Raw genomic sequence first — 23,940 nt, 5'->3', positions numbered from 1 at the left:
TGCTTAGGGTAAAGAGATGCTGTCAAGGAACTGCACAAAGCAATGCTAAATAAGTACATTGATTTGTACAATGTGATTCATAGGATGTAAAGCAGTAATTGTTTATGTATATAAAAACATCCCTACTACCTGCTATGGTACAAGTGCAGTTACTATGGTGAGGAGGAGATGCTATGTAGGAACTGCATAAAGCAATTATAACAAAACATTTTTGAAGGGACACTATGGTCACTCTACCAACTACAACTTATTATATTTGTTCTGGTGAGTAGAATAATTCCCTTCAGGCTTTTTGCAGTAATAACTGCCTTTCAGAGCAAGGTATAACTCCACTGGCCACTCCTCAGATGGCTTCTGGAGGTGTTTCCTGGGGCAGTGCAGCACAGTGTGCAGCACTGCCATTCACAGTCTCCACCCTCTGCATGCAGACACTGAACTTTCCTCATAGAGATGAATTGATTCAATGCATCCCTATGAGGAGATGCTGATTGGCCGCCAGGGCTGTGTTTGGCTTGTGCTGGCTCTGCCCCTGATCTGCCTCTTTGGCAGTCTCAGCTGAACCTATACTTTCCTATGAGAAAGCATTGTGATTGGCTTTGAACGCAACTTCTGAGGAGGCAGATCAGGGCAGAGCCAGCAACAGCAGACTGAAATAAAGGTACAATTTTACTATATTTAGTAGAGAAAGAGGGGTCAGGGGGGCTAGATGGTGTTTTTAATACTATAGGGTCAAGAATACATGTTTGTGTTGCTGACCTATAATGTTTCTTTAAATACTCACCTTCATTTTCTTTTCCTGGCTATTATCCATGTCAGCATTACCTATGGGTTAAGTTCTTCTCTCTCACATGATTATGACAGAAATTTTCAAATTAAGGTTAATTATTATATAAAGGTATTCCCCCCCTTCTTACATGCAGTCTAGTTTCCAATCATCCAGGCAGATAAAAAGAGGGATCATCAATGCTGACATTGATAAGAAAAAGAAAATTATGGTGCATATTTAAACAATATTCTGTTTTCCAGACTAGTCAATTTCAGTCTCGCCTGTGGGACTTCCCAAGCTGTAATGGATGGGCAATGAAAGACAATTAAACATAATAACTGCAAAAATACATTTTATTAATTAGATAAGGCCGACTGTAATACACTGTGCCCAAAGGATGATGTGAAGGATAATTCAGGTAATAGTCTTTGACAAAAGTGTTCGATGAAGACCATGCTACTGCTGTGCAAATGGAATCAGTAGAATCCTCCGCCAAAGACGTTCATCAAGCAGAGACAGCCCTTGTAGAATAAGCTATAATTACTTCTGGCATTTTCCTGCTACTCTGTGAGCTTTTCTGATGGAAGTAGTAATCCATCTCCTGATGGCAGCTGTAGTAGCTGCCAATCCCTTGAGAGGACCAAATGGAATAATAAAAAACCTTGTAGATTTCCTGAATTCTTTAGTAATACCTAAATATGTTTTCAGGGGCCTTGGAACATCAAGGCTGTGCAACGTAATTTCTTCCTGCCTTAATAACTTTTGGGAAAAAAGAATGGGAGCACAGTATCCTAGTTTATATGAAACTTAAAGGGGGCAGAGCCAAGCTTCCAGGCTGCATGGACGTGCCGAGACAGAGCTCCTGTCAAACCCTGCACAATGTGGGGCAAAAACCCCAGAAAATTGGCACGCACTGCACCTGGAGGGTGACAGATAAGACGGGGACACCCGGGTGAATCTATAGACACCAAGCACTAAATTGAAACTGACCGGGAACTCGCACCTGCACTAAGAGGCCTACTTGCGACCCTGCTTGTGGGTGACCCTCTACCCCTCCCCCCCCCAGACCGACGGGGAGTATCCCGGTTCTCACGGCGTGTCTGGAGCGATCAGCCCGCATAAATCCTTGCAGGAGCGACAGGGCGGTGTTGTCCTCTACACGGCACACCTAAGATGGCGGCTGACAGCACACCGATACTGCAGAATCCGCTCCCGCAACCAAAATTCCACCACGACACCATGCAGCGCTTGCATGAAATATTTAGACACTTCTGGGCCAAATTATGAGACTGTCAGCGAGTAGCGCAGACCGCACAGGTAACTCCACAGACAACCGGTGAGCGGGGCTGACGGCAGCAGGGGCCGAGGGACACACTCTTGGGCACAGCACTAGACCATCCACCTATCTCCAAATCCCAGAGCCTACCCGGGCTTGAGACCAAAAAGGGCAAAGACCCGGAAGCATCACCCACACCCACAGAGGCTCCCACGCGGCAAGCGGCCGAAGTCCATCAGGCCCTCCACTACTCCCACACAGGGAAGAAACTCGGGCTGCAGAAGTTGCAGAGATTGTGGCAATGAGATGCGGGACACCACCACTAACGCCTCTGCACCTGTGGCCTCCAACAGCCCACCAGCGGGATCTAGCTGCTTCCCAAAAGAAGGCGTTGGTTGACAATGACTCTCTATATCGAGCCTCCAGACTTATCAGCGCCAGATCCATAAGAAACCAGTTTAGACCTGCTATCTAGCACAATCACGACTGATAAATGTAGGGAGCAGAACGCATATTCACATACGGCTCCAGACCGCAGTGACTTTATCTTTTAGCATAACCGGTTCTGACCTACAATAGGCTGTGTATACTTTTTTCACTGTATGTTGCTTGTCCATGACTCCCACGCAGCGACCACACTGCATGTCAGCAAATATGTCCTGCTACTAGAACTAGTCTATTTCTCGCTTGACATACTACCCACCTTGTCTCACACATGTTAAGTTAAACTATATAGCCGACAGGGTAGTTCAGTATACACTTTTATGCCTACGCTAGCTCATGAGTACTCGTTAATATGACAGACCTCCATCGTACCACCACGCAGCACATACAAGTTGTTAAACATGCAAGCTATGGGGCGGAGCCGAGCAAGTGAGCTGGATGGTCGCACTTCACATGGGCTCCAGCTACACAAGCCGAAATATAATGTTGAACCGAGACACAGCGGCACGACTGGCAAATAACCAAGCCCGCTGGAATGACAAAAAGCTGGTGCACCCAATGACTCCATTATCGGCACCCAGCGAGCCCAGGAGGTGCCATGGCCGGCTTGGGCCTACTGAAGGAGGTGAGGGGGAAGGACGTCCGCCTTCCTGCCTGTCTCTAGGGCCCTCAAGCGTACAGACACCGCTTCCCCCCCCCTCCTATGGACCGGTGGGGGATATCCCGGTCACCGCCAGGAGGGAGATCCCGCACGCCGCACCAAGCGTCAGCTCCCGCAAGCCCCACAAGTAACGTGGCGGCGCGGGCCTCCAAAATAGCGGCACTAAGAGACCCAGAAACTCGAGACCCGCAACGAAGAGACCTCAACCCAGACTCGTACGCACATACTGGCGACCCCATCGCTATATTATTCGACCGCTTCTGGGCCAAATGGACGAAACGACTGCAAGCAGCAATAGCCTGTCCCACACTGCCTCCACGGATCAAAGTCTATGGCGGGAGGAGACTGGGGCCTCTACCTCAGGGCACGAAGAAGACTCCAACGGCGACTCCTCACGATATGGGCCCTCCCGGGCTGGGAGCAACAAGGGGTAAGCACCGACCACACCGGCGGAGAGCTGCCAATCGGACACCCACGCAAAGATGCACAGCCCACCGCTATATCCTGGCAGGGACGACACTGTGCCTCATAGGATCCCAGGTCAGTGGCAAGAAGGTGCCAGCTCCCGCACAGTCCCGGGGCGGAGGAGACCACCCTCCACCGCAACGCCATACGACTCCAGGCATTTACCGGCATCTTGACAAGAGGCACCAGATGAGAGGACAGGAGACCCGCGGAGACGGACAAGCACGCACATGCAGGGCGCAGGGCCCACTACACACAGGGTACAAAACCGCTTTTCCGACCTGCCCCACTAACCATGCTCACCTTCTAGGCATGTTCCCCAGCAAAAGACAAGCAGCAAAGACACCTAAGCAGGACTGTATCGTACCTCAGACAGGAATTGGCTGACCGGGACACTCACCGCCACAGAGAGGAAATCAGCCCCAGATTCCCGTCTGTGACTGATTATACTCCAGTGCTACTGATGCCGCTATGCTTTACCCTTAGCTCGAACCACACCTACCATATAGGGGTGAGAAATGACAACATACATTAGGGTTAGCTACTGAAGCATATGATTGCCTTACACGTAGTATTGGCCTCCCAGCTAACCAATGGTAATGCAGTACAACATCACATATAGACAACCTCTTGGCACCACACTTGCTTATTCTCTACATTGACCACACACTCTTGATAATACTACATTTAACACGAGTTTGACTGTTATCAAAAATTGTGTCAAGATTGTTTAACCCCTGTTCAATCTTAACCCCTAATATCTTAAAATTGTGCATACTTAACTCGATATCCCAAATGACCTCGTGATACTCGCTTCGAGGATGGCCTTTGGGGTACCTCGAAACTAAATGTTATTACTTAATTTACACGACTTGCTAGCAATGCCGTTGGTTTCATAGCATGTATAGATAGGCTTGTAGGCTTGTTTGCCTTACCTTTATTACTGATGCATCACCGAGCAAAAACTGTTATATGATCCAATGTTTGAGCTAATCGAAGATGTCGTTGCAATCTATCTTTCTTATCTCTTTCTAACCAAAAAGAGTGCCTAACTACCGAATACCACAACTTGTACAGAAAATGTTTATTACCCTTATTTGATGTCGCTGTTGTGGCGCACCAAAGCTTATTGTTAATTTTGTGCACAACAAAAATTAACATGCAAGCTATATCGTAAATAATCAATAAATGTTTATCTCACTATGGCATACTCACATAAACAGATAGCCAAGCTTGTACTTCATATGTTTTTCCCTCTTTGTCACTCCTCTCATTATTTCTCCTGCTTTAACTATTATAAAAATGTGCATGTTGTACTTATTACCCCAATGTACCACATAACATTACGCCCGAGGAATGCCGTTGGGGTACCTCGAGCCTGTTTGTGCCAAACCTATGCACCGCAAAAATATATATTAAAAAAAGAAAAGAAACTTAAATACCACCTTAGACAAGAATTCAGGATTTCTGCAGATTGACCTGTGAACTGCGTGATGGATGCTCACAATAAAAGGCCTGGAGTTTTGAAGCACTTCTTGCCGAAATAATGGCAATTAAGAAATACAGTTTTTAGAGTTCAATCCCATAAGGAAATAGAAGGGAGCAGTGCTAAGGCTATAAAGGATTGTTAGAAAGTCCCGTGCAGGAATTAAATTCTTAATATGAGATATAATCCTGATGATACCTCCCATGAATAATTTGATAGTAGGATATGGAGCCTACTGTACATTAGTGATGGCTGAAAAGACAGTCCTATCAAACTGTTCAAAACGTAACCTTTTTCCAAGCCTTTCTGTAAGAATTCCAATACGTCTGGAAGTTAAATTTGTTCAGAATACTGCAGGTGCCCAGTCACAAAATGCCTTCCAAATTTTAAAATCAACAGAAAGGTTCCTGGACTTTAGCATAGTTTCTATCACCTTATCAGAGAGGCCTCTGCTTTCAAAATACGTTTTTCAATCTCCAAGCCATCAGCTTGATTTGAGGTGGGTTCCTGTGATGGACCTGACCTTGAGAAAGTAGATTCCTCCTAACTGGTAACTCCCATGGATCTTCCTGTGACGTGCATAGGAGAAGCAGGAACCATGGCCGTCTTGGCTAATTTGGCATGATGGCTAACATTCTACTCGTTCCTTCCATATGTTCCTGAGGACTTTTGAAATTAGAATGAATGGAGGGAAAATATATCCCAGATGAAACTCCAATGGTTGGTACAGTGCATCGTGCCCCAATTCCCTTCGATTGTATCTACTGGGAAAAAAACATTGTAAGTCTTCTGTTCGTGAATGCTGCCATGAATATGGCAATATGCAAGGAAATCTTGTGGGCCTAGCCAAGGACAAACCTGTGATATGGGCCATATTACCTTACAGTCATCTAAGCTCAAGATGATGAACATATTGCCTGCCCACCCCAAGGATCTACATTGGCGTCTGATGAGGACAGCCGTGAACGAGTGGAGCCTCTGACTCAACTCTGGGGTGATTGAGTCTAACCTCTGCAACGAGCTGAACCTTAGCCTTTGTTAAAACAAATCTTCTTCGGTCATGTAGTCTGTCGCTGATATTTTCTGGAGCTTTGAAGCTGTGTTTTCTTTTTCCAGTAACCTGTTCATTCTGTCTTCTGATAAGTAAGATCCAATTTCTCTTTGTATCTTTAGGAGCTCCTAGGAACTGCATCTCTTGAGACAGGTTAAAGTAAATATTCTTGAAGTTTACAATGGCTTATAATGTTCTTATGTGTTCCATTAATTTGAGACAACAGGATTTTGGTATCAGAATATCATCTGGTCAGTGAAATATTCTATTTCTTTTTTTGTTTTTCAATATGGCGATGATGAGGATCAGTATCTTTGAAAAAGATTACTTAGTATTAGTACATGTATTAGTACATTAGCTATATCGCGAGTAGGGGCATGTCTTATAAACAGTGAGCAGCCTGTGGCTGGTCACTGTTGTAAAAAAAAAAAAAAGCCCCCTAGTGTCCCACCTCCCTAGCCCCCACCCATGCCGTGCGAGTGGGGGTTATTAAACTGAAGGGGGGACCTATTGAGGTCATGAGCAGCGGGTGGGAGCCTGAATGAAAATGGGGGGGACCCATTGTCCCCCAGGCTCCCACCCATGAGCAGCAGGTGGGGACCCTAAATGAAACTGGGGGGGACCTATTGTCCCCCCCTGCCCCTCACCCATGAGCAACGGGTGGGGGCCCTAAATGACAATGGGGGGGACCTATTGTCCTCCCTCCCCCAGCCCCCACCCATGAGCGGCGGGTGGGGGCACTAAATGAAAATGGGGGGTGGCCTATTGTCCCTTACCCATGAGTGGCGGGTGGGGGCCCTAAATGAAAATGGAAGGACCTATTATCCCCCCGACCCCCACCCATGAGCGGCGGGTTGGGGCCCTAAATGACTATGGATGCGGACCTATTGTCCTTCCCCCTCCCAGCCCCCACCCATGTGTGATATGTGGAGGCTAAATGTACCCCCCCGCCCCCAGGTGACTAGGGGTCCCCTAAATTAGTGAGGGGGGAACAATAAAACTAAATAAAAAAACTAAAACTAAAATAAAAACTAAATAAAAAAATAACTTACCATTTGATGTCTTCTTTTTTTTTTTTAAATCTTCTTTATTCAGCCTCAAAAAAGGCCAAATAAAATTCCATAATACCAGTCACAACTGTTAAAATAAAAAAAAGAGTGCAAAATAAAACATGACTAGAAAAAAAATGTGATGCTAAAAAAGTTATCCATCTTCACCCAGCAAGGGCACCGCGTAGACTGAGCTGTGCAGGGCGGGGGAATAGGTCCCCCCATTTTCATTTAGGACCCCCACCCGCCGCTCATGGGTGGATGCTGGGGGGGGAGGAAAATATGTGCGCCCCCCCCTCATTTTCATTTAGGGCCCCCACCCGCCGTTCTACTCTTTAGTAGACATGCCCCTACTTTCGGCATAGTGAGTAGGGGCATTTGGGAGATATTGACATGGGGGGCTTCGGAAGTGGTTGGGAGCACTGCTCTGGGAGCATTTTTACATATTACAAGGAGGGAGCTGTGAGCCGGTAGCTCCCTCCTTGTAATAAACCGAATGAATAGCCTTTCTGGCTATTTAAAAAATGTTTTTTCAGGCTAGGGCATTGTATAGCTTTGGACTAATTTGTTTTTAACAGTAGGAGCCCCTCTAAACATTATCCTCGGTGGTAAAATAGTACACAAAACCAAAACTGGATCTTGTTTAAAAAAAAATGCCAATGCTTGAAGATACTATTTTTTTAAAACTGAGACTGTGCACTATAGTTTACGGAACACCTGAATTCGTTATTGGGATCCTCTATATTTTTTTTCTGTTTTTCTAGTGGAGGGTAAAAGTAGTTGTGTTCTATCTAAGCGTCTCACTTGATCTACAGCTTCATCAAGAAGTTTAAAATCATAATTTTTCTCAATAAACTGGGTTTTTACTTTCTCCATTTGCTCTTCACAAGTTATCTCATCAGTACAGTTCTTTTTGATCCTCTGAAACAGTCCATATGGGACAATATTTAGCCACAGAGGATAGTGGCAGCCCCAGTTTAACATAAAGCTATTGACTTCTACACTTTTGAAGAAAATTTTAGTTTTTAAAATATTTTCATTTACATATAAAACTAAATCCAGAAAATCTATATTACTAGAACTATATTTATATGTAAAAGAAAAGAAAGATTAAAATCATTCTTGTTAATATATGACAGAAAATTGAGCAACTCTGACTCCTCTCCCTCCCAAATAAAAAAGCAATCGTCTATATTACATCTGTACAGGACTAGGTTCACCGCCCAGGAATGCCCTTTCCATATAAAATGGTTTTCCCAATAAGTCATAAAAATGTTCCGAAGCGCTCCCCCTACACCTGCCTCCGGCTTACTGGACCAGCTAAAGGCGAACTTCCCATTCAAGTGGTGCACGCACTGCATTAAGTATCTCGAGATCTGGCTGACGAGAGACCTGGGCAAACTGTACCGGGAAAACTTCCTGCCGTTGCTGACAACACTACGCTCGGACATGCTAAGGTGGGGTGCATCGTGTGTGTCGTGGTTCGGTAGGATTAACGCTGTTAAAATGAACCTCCTGCCGCGGCTTTTATACCTCTTCCAGACCAACCTGGTCCACATTCCCCAGGCCTTCTTTAAAACCCTGAACACGGACATCCGACAAGTCTGTGGACACGCGCAGCTCACTCAACCTAAGCGTCTGGATGGAGTGGGCCTCCCCGATCTGCGGTCTTACTACCATGCCACGCATCTCCTCCGAATGGTCGACTGGCAAGTTCCACAAACGGACAAGCACTGGGTCCATCTTGAACGCACACAAACCCAGGGACGGCTCCCGTTGGTCTCCTTTCTTCTACACCCCCTGCAGACCAGGGACATCCGTGAGCACCCGTTAATCAGGGCGACCCTACGAGTTTGGTCCAGTCTAAGATATAAGCTGAAACTTTCAACCAATCCGTCTCCCTTGACGCCAGTGGTCTACAACCTGGAGATAGCAGGGGGCCTTGCACCGCGAGACGTAGCGGGCTTGGGATGCCAGGACGGGCTATACCTGAAAGATTGGTGCATAAACGGTCAACTGAAATCCCTTGAGACCCTGCTGACACAAGACCGGGTCACAGAACTCTTGCGCTTTCGATTCCACCAAATTCGACACTCCTGCCACACACTACTGGGAACACGGCTCATACATAGAGACTTAACCCAGTTAGAGACCCTATGCTCCGAGAGGACCCACCTGCCGCAGGGAATCTCAGTACTCTATGCTATGCTAATCGCAGCCTCGTGGACCCCGCTGGTGCCCTACCAATCACAGTGGGAGTGGGCCACGGGGACCGAACTATTGGACTCCGAGTGGGAGAAGATCCACATCTTGACCCACCAGGGTACAATCAGCTCCAAAATCCAGAAACTCAATTACAAACTCCTGACATGCTGGTACAGGACGCCCTCCCGGTTGTTCCGCATGGACCTTGCATCGACGGCCCGATGCTGGAGATGTGACGCAGCGGACGGTACGGACCTGCATATCTGGTGGTCATGCCCGCCCATCGCAGCCTTCTGGCAACAAATACATGGGAAGCTGTGGGAGATCCTGGACTCAGATGTACCATTACAACCTCTCCCTATGCTACTCCACCACACCGGGATGCCACTTGGCAGGTACAAGAAATCCCTCACGAAACACTTCCTGTATGCCGCTAAGAGCCTGATACCTACCAGATAGAAGTCGCAGTCGATACCGACTGTGTCGGAATGGACGGAGAAAATGGAAGAAATATATAGCATGGAGAGCCTCACGGCAGACCTGCAGGGCACTGGAGAAAATTGTACGAAACTGTGGGCACCCTGGATCAACTACATGGCACGTAGACCCTCGAGACGGAGGTCCCCACCGTCGCACCCGCGGCCCACAGCACGCGGCTCATGGTGGGGGCGATATCTCAGTCAGTCTCTGGGGACCTCCGCTCCTGGCCTTGTCCATCGCCTCCTCTCCCACCCCACATCATGCCTCCCCTCCCCCCCATACCCTTCCTCCCCCACCATTCCCCCTCTCGACGACGAACGCACCCACACGGACTTGGTCGGTTCACTCTCCACGAGTCCCATGGTGTGGACTACAGGGTCTACTATCCACCGTAAAGATACGCTGGCCCCGTGGGGAGCGTCCCCCCCCTTAACAGTCGAACAAACGCAGGCCGACGCGAGACACAACAGGTTGACCGAATAGCCGTCAACCAGATCCACCACTTCCTGTACCAGCCGCCCAGCTATAGATAAATGACGTGAAGTACGTGTAAGTAAACCTTAGCAATTACAGAGTTCTCTAGAATACTAAACCAGAGACTATCTGAAATGACATTCTCCCAAGAGGTGCCCCACATCCCCACCTATTACAGAGTCGGACATGACGACAACGAGACAACCTACTGGATCCTCCACCCTAGTTCCCCCGAACACCTATATCCCACTTAGTTCCACTTCATTCTGTGGCACTGTATTCACTACCACCACACCAGGGACTTTTCCTCCAACAACCCCTGGACACGCATGGACCTGCTAAACTAATAAGCGGCCCTGGGGTCCGAGCACTCACTACATGACATTAGATACGGGAAGTTTACTAAGCTTACGCTACCGACATTAGCAGGCCCATGGGCAGGAGATAACGTGGGGATAACAATATTCTCCACACACAGCCCACTATATACTCAACAAATATTTGCTTGTGGTAATGCTGCTAAGTCGTGCTCTGCTAAACTACAAGAGGGACAAAATAAATGTATATTGGGACCCTGTAGCCAAGTAGGGCCTAGTGCTATGGCCTTTGAGTGCCCTATGAGAACCTTGTAGTGCTATGTAATGAGAGAACCTGTTTTAAAAGCTTGCCTGTTAATGTTATTTGGGGATAGCCGGTCGCATACGGCAGTTGTAATCCCCTTATTCCGCATTCTTTGGATGTTGGTTGTATAATATTAAACTCTACAAAATAAAGATTGTCAAAAAAAAGTCATAAAAATGTTGGCATAACTGGGAGCGAACCTAGTCCCCATAGTAGTACTGGTAGTTTGTAAAAATACTTCATCTTTGTACTTTAGTTATTAGTGAGGATAAAATAATACATTCCACCAAGAACTCCACCTGCTCCAGTGTATTGTATACATTTGGTGGACACATAAGACACTTTACATTTGGATACTTTTGGATACATATGAACTAAGCAAATTATACCCAACCTTAATTTATACTACATTATACTGGATGTGGACTGGAACTCTAAACATATAAGGTTCTATATATTTTGTTTTTTGTTACCCCTGATTATTGACTCAAGGGGAATATTCCCTAAGAATTGGCACTTTTTGTGTGTACTTTTAGTGTTTGGAATTTTGGGAAATTCTTTAAGTGTTCAGCTGCTATTAGATTTTATTACTGTCTTAACTATATGTAGATAATATACTGTTGTATGTATGCACTCTCTCGATTTTTATTAATTTAGTATCAGGTATAGCCTTAGGCTTTCTTCCATAGATGCATAACTTAATATTAGCATAATAAAATAGGCCCATCTTCTGCATCTTTGCCTTTCCTTTGAGGTGGAGGAAAATGAGCCATAATACAAGCAATAAAAGAAAAAGTGAATAATAATGACTTAATTAAATTAAGCACCTAAAAACCTACAAAAAACTAAAATTCTGGAGAGAAAGTTAGCATAACACCATTAAACGTTTATTCTAACACTCAAAGGACTTAACGTGTTACCTGAAAAATCCCAATTTCCAACACCAAATAAGGAAGAAAAAAAAGGTAGCCGGACCACCTTAAAATCGGTGCTATGTGAAGAACGTACTGGAAGATGCAGAGCTGCCATTTTGGAACTGCCAAAACGGGCCAGAGAACGAATCCCCCAAAAAACGAATCCCCCAAAAAAGGTGATACCAACGTATATCTGGTGCATGGAGCAAGGGCACCTGAGTCCTATGGGGCCCGTTTTACGGCCAGCAAAATGGGAGAGACATGATCTCTCAAATAAATGGTACAAGAAACTTTTTCTATATCATAAAGTAACTATTTGCTAATAGAATTACATTAACCCAGGTAGTCCCAAACTGCTTGGGCTATATCTGGGTCACTTGGGACCCATAATAAAAAACTAATGGCAGGTGAGCCTAAAAGAAAATGTTATGCTACCTAACAGCTGGAGGACAGGAAAAAAACTGTTAAGGAGTAGCAGAATACCTTTATAGCTCAATGAATTGTAATTTAAATATTCCTGTACTAATCAGGTGAGAGGGATGAGCTTAACCCACAGGTGATGCTGACACGGATTAGCCATAAAACAGACATTTACTCAATGCATTTCATCAGGTCCAGCTGTATTGTATTTATACCGATTTCAATATACGTTTTCTGTTCCTTCGTTTCTTTAGATGGAGCTTCAGGATGACGGGATCACATTGGGGCTGGAGAACAGCCTGTCTAAGGATGTCATCTCCATTATCAATAACGTGTTCCAGGCCCCCTGGGGGGGCTCTCATACCTGCCAGAAGGATGAAAAAGCTATAGAATGTAGTCTTTGTCAGTCCAGCATACTCTGCTATCAAATGGCTTGTGAACTTCTTGAACGTCTGGCTCCCAAAGTGGAGATTAGGCTAGTGGTAAGTCTCCTTCCAGGATGCAAATGTGACATTGTTACAGCAGGTTTGTGGATTTAACAAGGGATATTGGTGCATCAAAAAGGGGTTTGCAAAACCTTTGCATTTTGATGTAAAATTTGTATTCACAGTTGATTGTACACCATTCATCTTTCAATAGAGATATCCCTTAAATATATCCAGAGAGGAATAAGCATACAAGAACCCTTTAAGGCAGCCTACAGCATGCGCTTTATACAGAAGTAAATATTACTCTTCTTATAAGAGGATACATATGTTGGAGATGTTTGAGATTTTCAGTGCATTCTTCCCACCCTTTCACAGGATTCTTACAAAAAGTGTGGCGTGACAAGCAAGTTACTGTCTCATGCACAACACCTTAGAGGGTAACTGTACAACAATACATGGATGAACACTATAGTGGTGTGCTCCTTAGGCCTCCGGTATCTCCACACCAATAATAAATTCCAAACAACAACAAAAAAAATGGTTCAGCACTCCCAAAAAAGACGCAGTGTTTCTTATTTAGTGCATATCAGGAAGCACACAAATAGCAACATTTCAGCTCATACGGAAGCCTTTTCCAGGCTCCTTTGTGAGCTGAAATGTTGCAGTTTGTGCATTATTTTAGGAGAGTGCTGGACTGTTCTCTTTTGTTTAGAGGGGTACTGTCACTTCCAGGATATCTCTTATTATGCACACCTATCCATTTAGTTAACAAATATGTATTTATGAGATGTGAAAATATATAGACATCCACACCAATTTATCCTGCAAATGGGCGCCCCATCTTAATATCCTGTCAATCCTTGTTATACGCTCTGTCCTTTACACCTGCCAGTCAGCATAGAGAAAGCAGAGAAGAGGCGAAATTGAAAACCGTGTATCTATTACTCCTCATTTGCATCGTTTGCCTTGTTTTACCTTGTCTGAACTGGAATGTGATGTCATTTGCTAAATCTTTAATATAAATTTGAAAACAACATGGAAAACAAATAGGTTAACACAAGTTATAGGTGACATTCAATGTTTTACTCAATTATGTAAATTCCAGAGAAGTGGCAGTCCCCTTTACACCAAATTATGGAATCAGGGAATCACCACTCTCTAGACGTGAAGAAACCGGGTCCTTCCTAGGTGTTATCCAATCTCTCCTTCTGCTTACTGGTAATTCTTTATCCTCCGTGCTGTCAGTTTGAAAAACGAGGTGTACAGCTTTGTTCCAGGGAAATTCCAAGTTACATAACAACTCAGCAGGATGGTTAATGTGCGCACTGTGTCTGAGCGCCTACCGCGTCTGTACAGCTATGAAGACGAATGTGATTTATGAATTGCATTTCAGCTTACAGGCTAGACATTGTATTTCTCTGTTTCAGCAATTTTCTATTAGAATGACAAATTGTGCTCATACTAACAAGATAAATTGATGGAGCTGTCAATAAGGAACGAGCCTTGGATGAGAACACTGCAAAAATACACATGTAAACACATATATCACTTATGATATGGAGCATTTAGGGAATCCTTGTAGGTTTAACTAGTACATCAGTGTAAGGAGCTTGTAGGGATTTACAGATTTGCAAGCTTTAGATGATAACAACCAGGAAAAAAAATAGGTTTTTGTAAGATTGTTCAATTTAATGTAAGATTTATATTGCAGCAATTGTTTACTTTGAATAGTTTCAATCTTTAAGAAATAGAACGTGGACACTAACTAGCTTTTGTCTTCTCTTAGGAGCCGACAGATAGTCTGGAGGAGAGTCTGCTCTTCTCCCGAGTGGAATTTGTTATTGGAATCGAAGGAGAGGAAGAGGGAAATCCTGAACACAAACATGCTGAAAATCCAGGCATCAACACATCACAGCCGGCAAACTCAAGTATGCTGATCCGAAACAGCTTACAAATATATTCTATTATTCCCTATACAAAACCAACACATTCTATGATTCTCTTTACAAAACCAACACAGTCACCAAACACATTCTATGATTCTCTATACAAAACCAACACGGTCACCAAACACATTCTATGATTCTCTATACAAAACCAACACAGTCACCAAACACATTCTATGATTCTCTATACAAAACCAACACAGTCACCAAACACATTCTATGATTCTCTATACAAAACCAACACAGTCACCAAACACATTCTATGATTCTCTATACAAAACCAACACAGTCACCAAACACATTCTATGATTCTCTATACAAAACCAACACAGTCACCAAACACATTCTATGATTCTCTATACAAAACCAACACAGTCACCAAACACATTCTATGATTCTCTATACAAAACCAACACGGTCACCAAACACATTCTATGATTCTCTATACAAAACCAACACGGTCACCAAACACATTCTATGATTCTCTATACAAAACCAACACGGTCACCAAACACATTCTATGATTCTCTATACAAAACCAACACGGTCACCAAACACATTCTATGATTCTCTATACAAAACCAACACAGTCACCAAACACATTCTATGATTCTCTATACAAAACCAACACAGTCACCAAACACATTCTATGATTCTCTATACAAAACCAACACAGTCACCAAACACATTCTATGATTCTCTATACAAAACCAACACAGTCACCAAACACATTCTATGATTCTCTATACAAAACCAACACAGTCACCAAACACATTCTATGATTCTCTATACAAAACCAACACAGTCACCAAACACATTCTATGATTCTCTATACACACCAACACAGCCACCAAACACATTCTATGATTCTCTATACAAAACCAACACGGTCACCAAACACATTCTATGATTCTCTATACAAAACCAACACAGTCACCAAACACATTCTATGATTCTCTTTACAAAACCAACACAGTCACCAAACACATTCTATGATTCTCTATACAAAGCCAACACAGTCACCAAACACATTCTATGATTCTCTATACAAAACCAACACAGTCACCAAACACATTCTATGATTCTCTATACAAAACCAACACAGTCACCAAACACATTCTATGATTCCCTATACAAAACCAACAATCACCAAACACAAACATATTCTTTGATTACCTAGACAGAACCAACACAGTCACCAAACACATTCTATGATTCTCTATACAAAGCCAACACAGTCACCAAACACAGTCTATGATTCTCTATACAAAACCAACACAGTCACCAAACACATTCTATGATTCTCTATACAAAACCAACACAGTCACCAAACACATTCTATGATTCTCTATACAAAACCAACACAGTCACCAAACACATTCTATGATTCTCTATACAAAACCAACACAGTCACCAAACACATTCTATGATTCTCTATACAAAACCAACACAGTCACCAAACACATTCTATGATTCTCTATACAAAACCAACACAGTCACCAAACACATTCTATGATTCTCTATACAAAACCAACACAGTCACCAAACACATTCTATGATTCTCTATACAAAACCAACACAGTCACCAAACACAGTCTATGATTCTCTATACAAAACCAACACAGTCACCAAACACAGTCTATGATTCTCTATACAAAACCAACACAGTCACCAAACACATTCTATGATTCTCTATACAAAACCAACACAGTCACCAAACACATTCTATGATTCTCTATACAAAACCAACACGGTCACCAAACACATTCTATGATTCTCTATACAAAACCAACACAGTCACCAAACACATTCTATGATTCTCTATACAAAACCAACACAGTCACCAAACACATTCTATGATTCTCTATACAAAACCAACACGGTCACCAAACACATTCTATGATTCTCTATACACACCAACACAGTCACCAAACACATTCTATGATTCTCTATACAAAACCAACACAGTCACCAAACACATTCTATGATTCTCTATACAAAACCAACACAGTCACCAAACACATTCTATGATTCTCTATACAAAACCAACACAGTCACCAAACACATTCTATGATTCTCTATACAAAACCAACACAGTCACCAAACACATTCTATGATTCTCTATACAAAACCAACACAGTCACCAAACACATTCTATGATTCTCTATACAAAACCAACACGGTCACCAAACACATTCTATGATTCTCTATACAAAACCAACACGGTCACCAAACACATTCTATGATTCTCTATACAAAACCAACACGGTCACCAAACACATTCTATGATTCTCTATACAAAACCAACACAGTCACCAAACACATTCTATGATTCTCTATACAAAACCAACACAGTCACCAAACACATTCTATGATTCCCTATACAAAACCAACAATCACCAAACACAAACATATTCTTTGATTACCTAGACAGAACCAACACAGTCACCAAACACATTCTATGATTCTCTATACAAAGCCAACACAGTCACCAAACACAGTCTATGATTCTCTATACAAAACCAACACAGTCACCAAACACATTCTATGATTCTCTATACAAAACCAACACAGTCACCAAACACATTCTATGATTCTCTATACAAAACCAACACAGTCACCAAACACATTCTATGATTCTCTATACAAAACCAACACAGTCACCAAACACATTCTATGATTCTCTATACAAAACCAACACAGTCACCAAACACATTCTATGATTCTCTATACAAAACCAACACAGTCACCAAACACATTCTATGATTCTCTATACAAAACCAACACAGTCACCAAACACATTCTATGATTCTCTATACAAAACCAACACAGTCACCAAACACAGTCTATGATTCTCTATACAAAACCAACACAGTCACCAAACACAGTCTATGATTCTCTATACAAAACCAACACAGTCACCAAACACATTCTATGATTCTCTATACAAAACCAACACAGTCACCAAACACATTCTATGATTCTCTATACAAAACCAACAATCACCAAACACAAACATATTCTTTGATTACCTAGACAGAACCAACACAGCCGGCACATATAAAGTCATTCTATGACTCCCTATATAGAATCCGCAAAACCGGCAAACACAAATATATTCTATTATTGCTTATACAGAATTAGTAGAAACAAGACATGCAGGTGTAATATGTCTCTGATTCCCTGTACAATTCATTAGCAGAATACATTGTACTTATTGTCTTTGGTTTATTTGATTTCTATCGGTGGTATATTTTACTGCCAGCAGTGTGTTTTTCAACTCCCATGTGAAAATATAATGTGGTGGTCTGTTAGTTTGTATTTTCACAAAGCTATTTTTGGTTCCTTTTAACAGCAATCAAAAATGACACCGACCGAAAATTCAATTACCAGCAACTTCCGGTGACACTTAAACTGATTTACACTATTCTTCAGGTAAACCTTTTCATCCCAATGACAGTGCTTGTAAAGTCCAAAGTACAGTTTACAATATGTGATCCATTCAGCCAATTTATAAAATAGTTTCTACTACCTGTACTGATTGATCCCTATGTGTTTTTGGTAGATGTTTTATTTTTGTTTGTTAACGCTGTATATACATATAACAATCACATTTAGTAATATATTTACTTCTTTACTTTTTTTGTTTAGGAAATGGCCAAATTTGATGAACCCGACATTTTGTTTAACATGTTGAACTGCTTGAAGATTCTCTGTCTGCATGGAGAGTGCTTGTATACCGCTAAGAAAGATCACCTCCCATTCCTAGCTTACATACAGGAGCACATGCTGATTTCAAGGTATGGTTTTCAGTTAACATACAGATCAATACTTGTAAAATACCACCTAGTATCCAGTCAACTCTCTTAGAAAAATGAATGACTATTAAAGGAACGCTCCAAACACAAGGACTTCAGCTCGCTTAAATAACATGTCCATGCAAGCTTATTTTATAAAAGTGTTGATTTCAAGAGAAGTGATCCAGCGGGTGGAGGCCCTAAATGTGGGGGGAATCTATTGTCCTCCCCCCGGCCCCCACCCCTGAGCAGCGAGTGGGGGCCCTAAATAAGAATGTAGGGGACAACGACCTACTGTCCCCTGTCTCCCCCCCAAATAAGAATGTGGGGGGGGGGGAGAAACGTACTGTCCTCCCCCGCCGGCCCCCACCCCTGCACGGCGGATGGGGGCCCTAAATAAGAATGTGGGGGGGGGGGACCTATTGTCCTCCCCCCAGCCCCCACCCTTGAGCGGTGGGTGGGAGCCCTAAATGAAAATCTCCCCCCCCCCCCCCCAATCAATGTGACTAGGGTGACTAGGGGCTTCGGGCCCCCACCCAAATAAAATAACTAACCTGTAAAGATAAATAAAACTTACCATTTGACGTCTTCTTTTTTCTAAAATCTTCATTTTTCAGCCCCAAAAAAGGCCAAATAAAAAACCATCATACCTATCGAACTTAAAATAAAATAAGAAAACCCGAGCGCAAAAAAAAACCAGACGACCCATGGAGGGCACGGTGCAGACTGAGCTCCACAGGGCGGGGCAAGGCCCTGCAATTAGGCTAAGAACACTCTGATTGGTTGGTTTAAGCCAATCACAGTGCTCTGTGTCATTTTACAGAGCGTGGGAAAGTTCCAAAGAACTTTTCCACGCTGTGTAAAATGACACAGAGCACTCTGATTGGTCAGATTCCAAGCCAACCAATCAGAGTGCTCTGTGTCATTTTACACAGCGTGGGAAAGTTCTTTGGAATTTTCCAACGCTGTGTAAAATGACACAGAGCACTGTGTTTGGCTTAAACCAACCAATCAGAGTGTTCTTAGCCTAATTGCAGGGCAGGGCAAGTAGGTCCCCCCCCACATTCTTATTTAGGGCCCACCCGCCGCGCAGGGGTGGGGGCCCAGGGGGGAGGACAGTAGGTCATCTTCCCCACATTCTTATTTAGGGCCCCCACCCACCGCTCAGGTGAGAGTGGACAGAGGAAGACACAGCATCTAGTAGCCTCCCTCTCACAATAGTGAACCATGTCATCTAAGTACTAGGACATCTGGGATCTTTATATCTCTTTATATCTGTGTTGTAAACCGGACACAGGCTGACCTGCTAAAAGTGGTACAATATGTTGTGGTCTGGGTTTCCAGATCCACTATATTTTTCTGGATACATATTTTACACGCTGATGGACTGTGTATGACAAGTGCGGCCTTGCAAAATGTATAATTAATATAATATAACCTATCATCGTATCAGGAAGGCAAGCTGACCTTGTTTAGTCTCCAATATATTCGGAGATCGTCTGTAGTGTTTATAAGGTGAATCTGATGTAGATCAGTTGCTAACTTCCGTGGGCCCATCTCTCAGACCACATCTGACATGGGTTTCAGCACAAGCTTTTTTTCCAACCTAATAACTTTGTCATTTCGGTTTAATTATGTCTTCTTTTCCTAGCTTGTGGCGAGTTCTAAAATCAGAGTTCTCGCAGCTTTCGTCCCTGGGTGTCCCACTTCTCCTTCATGCACTGTCACTACCACATGGTGCTGACATCTTCTGGACAATCATCAACAGTAACTTCAACAGCAAGGAATGGAAACTAAGGTTTGAAGCAGGTAAAGAACTGATTGTTCATATTTGATTGATAAATTCTGCAAACTAATTGAGACATATTCCAAATAAATGAACACACAATGTTTGGGGAACAGCTGGTGAAAGCAGAGAAGGTATAACACTGACTCACTGGTTGAATTATTATTATTAGTTTTAATATAGTGCCACATATTGCGTAGCTTTTTACAATTATAGAAAGGAGATATTCCCAAATGAGCTTACACTATTTTAGGATTTGCAGTAGGCAGATATGCATCATTAGATGTCTTGACCAATGACATTTACTGGTAAGGTAGTCTGACCAGCATTTGAACTTGGGTTTCCCATTGCCAGAGAAGCATGGGCGGAGCTGAGCCAGCACTGAGGGACATCAGCGCTGGATCCAGGTAAGTGACAAAAGGGGTTATTAACCCCCTTCTGCACCACTGGGGTTGGCCTTGACAGAGAGGGAAGCTATGGTGCCAGGAAAATGAGTTTGGTTTCCTGGCACTATAGTTTTCCTTTAAGGGTAGCTAAGTTCAGGATTATTAGTAGTACGAAAACTGTCAATATAGCCAAGTCAAGTGTCTTTTATGTAAGTGGTATGGTATGTACCTTGATTGCCATTAACTATGATTTTTTCAAACTTCTTTATTTCAGTGGAGAAAGTAGCTGTCCTCTGCCGATTCCTGGACATTCAGTCAGTCACAAAGAACCATTTATTAAAGTATTCCCTTGCCCATGCGTTCTGCTGTTTTCTGACTGCTGTTGAAGATGTGAATCCTGCTGTGGCCACAAGAGCTGGTCTCTTACTGGATACGATCAAGAGACCTGCTTTACAGGCAAGACTATCATGTTCTAGTAGAAATAAAAAATGGTGTTGGTTAGCGCCTTCTTAGTGGTGGGTACAAGTGACCTCTTGTTTCTGATAGAGTATCATGTGAAGTTAAATAATACCATCTGCACAGAGATTTCCTTCTGAATAGAAATGGAAGTTGGTTTCCATTTGTAGTCTGTACTCAGTTCAATGTGGTCCTGGTAGATTCAACAGGCAGTGAATGTCATGATTTATAATGACAGCATAGAGTCTAGTTGTACTCGGGTTTAGCAGAGTTTTCTCATTTTAGCTCAGTAGTCGTAGCTGTGGCTTTGTGGACAGATTTTCACAGTAATCCAAAGGAAAAACACATTTTACAAAATAGGAGGGACAAAATTATATATTACCAATCTAGGAGATGATTGGAAATAATGTGAAAACCTTCAATGATGTACATATACATTCTTATAGCAGAATAGGAGTAAGCTGTAATCAGGATACCAGAAATCAGAATAAAAGTTAAAGCTGAGCTGAACATCATTATAAAAAAACAGTCAATAGACAGAAGACCAATCAATCAAAGGGACTCTGAAGCTCACCACAGTCTGTAGCCCATCAAGTGCACTACTGAGCACAGAGAGTGGTGGATATACTGTATGAAAGCAGGTATATTGGGGGTTTACGGAATCTTGTGAAGGTTTAGGGAAGGTTTGTGGCTGGCCATATGATACATAGGGTAAAAAGAGTCTCGACTTGATGTTGATGATGTGGTGATATCTCCCACTCTTGTCTTGTCCATGCAGGGCTTGTGCCTGTGTCTGGACTTCCAGTTTGATACCGTGGTGAAAGACAGGCCGACCATTCTGAGCAAACTGCTGCTACTTCACTTTCTAAAGCAGGACATCCCGGCGTTGAGTTGGGAGTTTTTTGTTAATCGGTTCGATACTCTCTCTCTTGAGGCTCAACTTCACCTTGACTGCAACAAGGAATTTCCGTTTCCTACAAGTAAGGACATTATTCTAAATAATTGCAGATTACAACTGACCCATTAAAAATGCAAAATTTAAAGCGTGATTAGAGTGATGCTATAATAATGCTCAATACTGAGAATTATGGCTTTGTACTCCATCAACTCCATAGTTACTTGTGGCAATATTCACTGCTGTGCCCCCATCAGTTCCCTATCCCTAAGCACTACTTAAAAGGACATTATAGCACCCAGACCACGTATTCTCATTGAAGTAGTCTGGGTGCAGTGCCCATGTTCCCTTAACTTTGCAATGTAAAACAGTGTGGTTTTGGAGAAACTATAATGTCTACATTGCAGTGTTAATACTGCCTCTAGGAGCCGTCTACCGGCCAGCCATTAGAGGTGATTCCTGCAGTTTCACAAAGTTTGACTCTGTGGAACAACGCTGGACATCCTCACGGTTTGCATGATTATTTCCAGCTTCTTGATGGGCCAATCCAATGATCCATATAAAGGAGCATTGGGGACTTAGAGCTTTCCAATGGGACCTTTAAAGTCTTGTGACTGAGGTTTACTCGGTCATTGCAATGGAAACACCTCTAGGGTCTGTAAAGCTGGTTTAATAGAGGTTGACTTAACCCTGCAATGTAAACATTGTAGTTTCTTAAAAACTGCAGTATTTACATTGCAGGGTTAAAAGTACAGGACCACTGCACTGAGCTGGTCTGGGTGACTATACGGTCTCTTTAACCCAAACCCCTAACATAAAGTAAGAATTGTCAGGAATTTAAAGTGAATTTCACATTTAAGGCAAAAGTAGCCAAACTAGTTGTATAGCAGACTTGGAGAATTTTTCCAGTTCAGCTATTCTGGCCATGAATTTGAAATTTACCGTATATACTCGAGTATAAGCCGAGTTTTTCAGCACATTTTTTGTGCTGAAAAACCCCAACTCGGCTTATACTCGAGTCAATGTCTGTATTATGGCAATTTACATTGCCATAATACAGACTGGGGGCTGGCAGCGAGCGCTTACCTCTCCTGTAGCTCCTGTCAGCTCCCTTCTCCTCCGCGCCAGTCCGTTCAGCACCTCTGTTAGCTCCCAGTGTAAGTCTCGCGAGAGCCACGGGGTCATAGTGCGGCTCTCGCGGGACTTACACTGTGAGCTGACAGATGAGCTGCACGGACCGGCGCGGAGGAGACAGGAGCTGCAGGAGAGGTAAGTAACAGCTCTGCCAGCCCCCTCCCCCCCACTGAACTGCCAATGCCACTGGACCACCAGGGAAGGAGAGCCCCCCTCCCTGCCATGTATCAAACAGGAAGGGGCGATGAAATATAACAAAAAAAAATGACAATTATTATAATTAAAAAATAATAATAAAAATGCCCCCCCCCCCCAGGCTCTGCATCACACTCTGCATCACACACACACTGCACTCATATACACACTGCACTCATACACACACACACACACACACACACTGAATTCACACACACACACTGCATTCACACACACTGCATTCACACACACTGCATTCACACACACTGCACTCATATACACACTGCACTCACATACACACACTGTATTCATACACACACACACTGCACTCATACACACTGCACTCATACACACTGCACTCATACACACTGCACTCATGCACACACTGTACTCACACACACACTCATACACACACTGCACTCATACACACACACTGCACTCATACACACACACTGCATTCATATACACACACACTGCATTCATACACACACTGCATTCATTATATACACACACTGTAAATAAAAATTCAATTAATATCTAATTTTATTTAGCAATTTACCAGTAGCTACTGCATTACCCACCCTAGTCTTATACTCGAGTCAATA

The 23,940-nt window shown here is 43.1% G+C and overlaps 1 protein-coding gene across 7 annotated transcripts in view; it reads left to right on the top strand.

Moving 5' to 3' along the window:
- Window positions 1-23,940, top strand: part of UNC79 (unc-79 homolog, NALCN channel complex subunit) — a 184,100-nt gene that overhangs the window by 89,330 nt on the left and 70,830 nt on the right. For all 7 annotated transcript variants that reach the window (XM_063439045.1, XM_063439043.1, XM_063439042.1 and 4 more), the window contains 7 exons: window positions 12,567-12,794; window positions 14,527-14,668; window positions 18,042-18,121; window positions 18,338-18,486; window positions 20,135-20,292; window positions 20,930-21,111; window positions 21,890-22,091. In XM_063439045.1, the coding sequence (XP_063295115.1) occupies window positions 12,567-12,794; window positions 14,527-14,668; window positions 18,042-18,121; window positions 18,338-18,486; window positions 20,135-20,292; window positions 20,930-21,111; window positions 21,890-22,091 (1,141 nt within the window). The remainder of the gene's footprint in view (window positions 1-12,566; window positions 12,795-14,526; window positions 14,669-18,041; window positions 18,122-18,337; window positions 18,487-20,134; window positions 20,293-20,929; window positions 21,112-21,889; window positions 22,092-23,940) is intronic.

The sequence above is a fragment of the Pelobates fuscus genome, chromosome 13 (genome assembly GCF_036172605.1).
Source record: "Pelobates fuscus isolate aPelFus1 chromosome 13, aPelFus1.pri, whole genome shotgun sequence".
Taxonomy (NCBI): Eukaryota; Metazoa; Chordata; class Amphibia; order Anura; family Pelobatidae; genus Pelobates; species Pelobates fuscus.
This window is presented reverse-complemented; position numbering and strand designations above follow the sequence as displayed.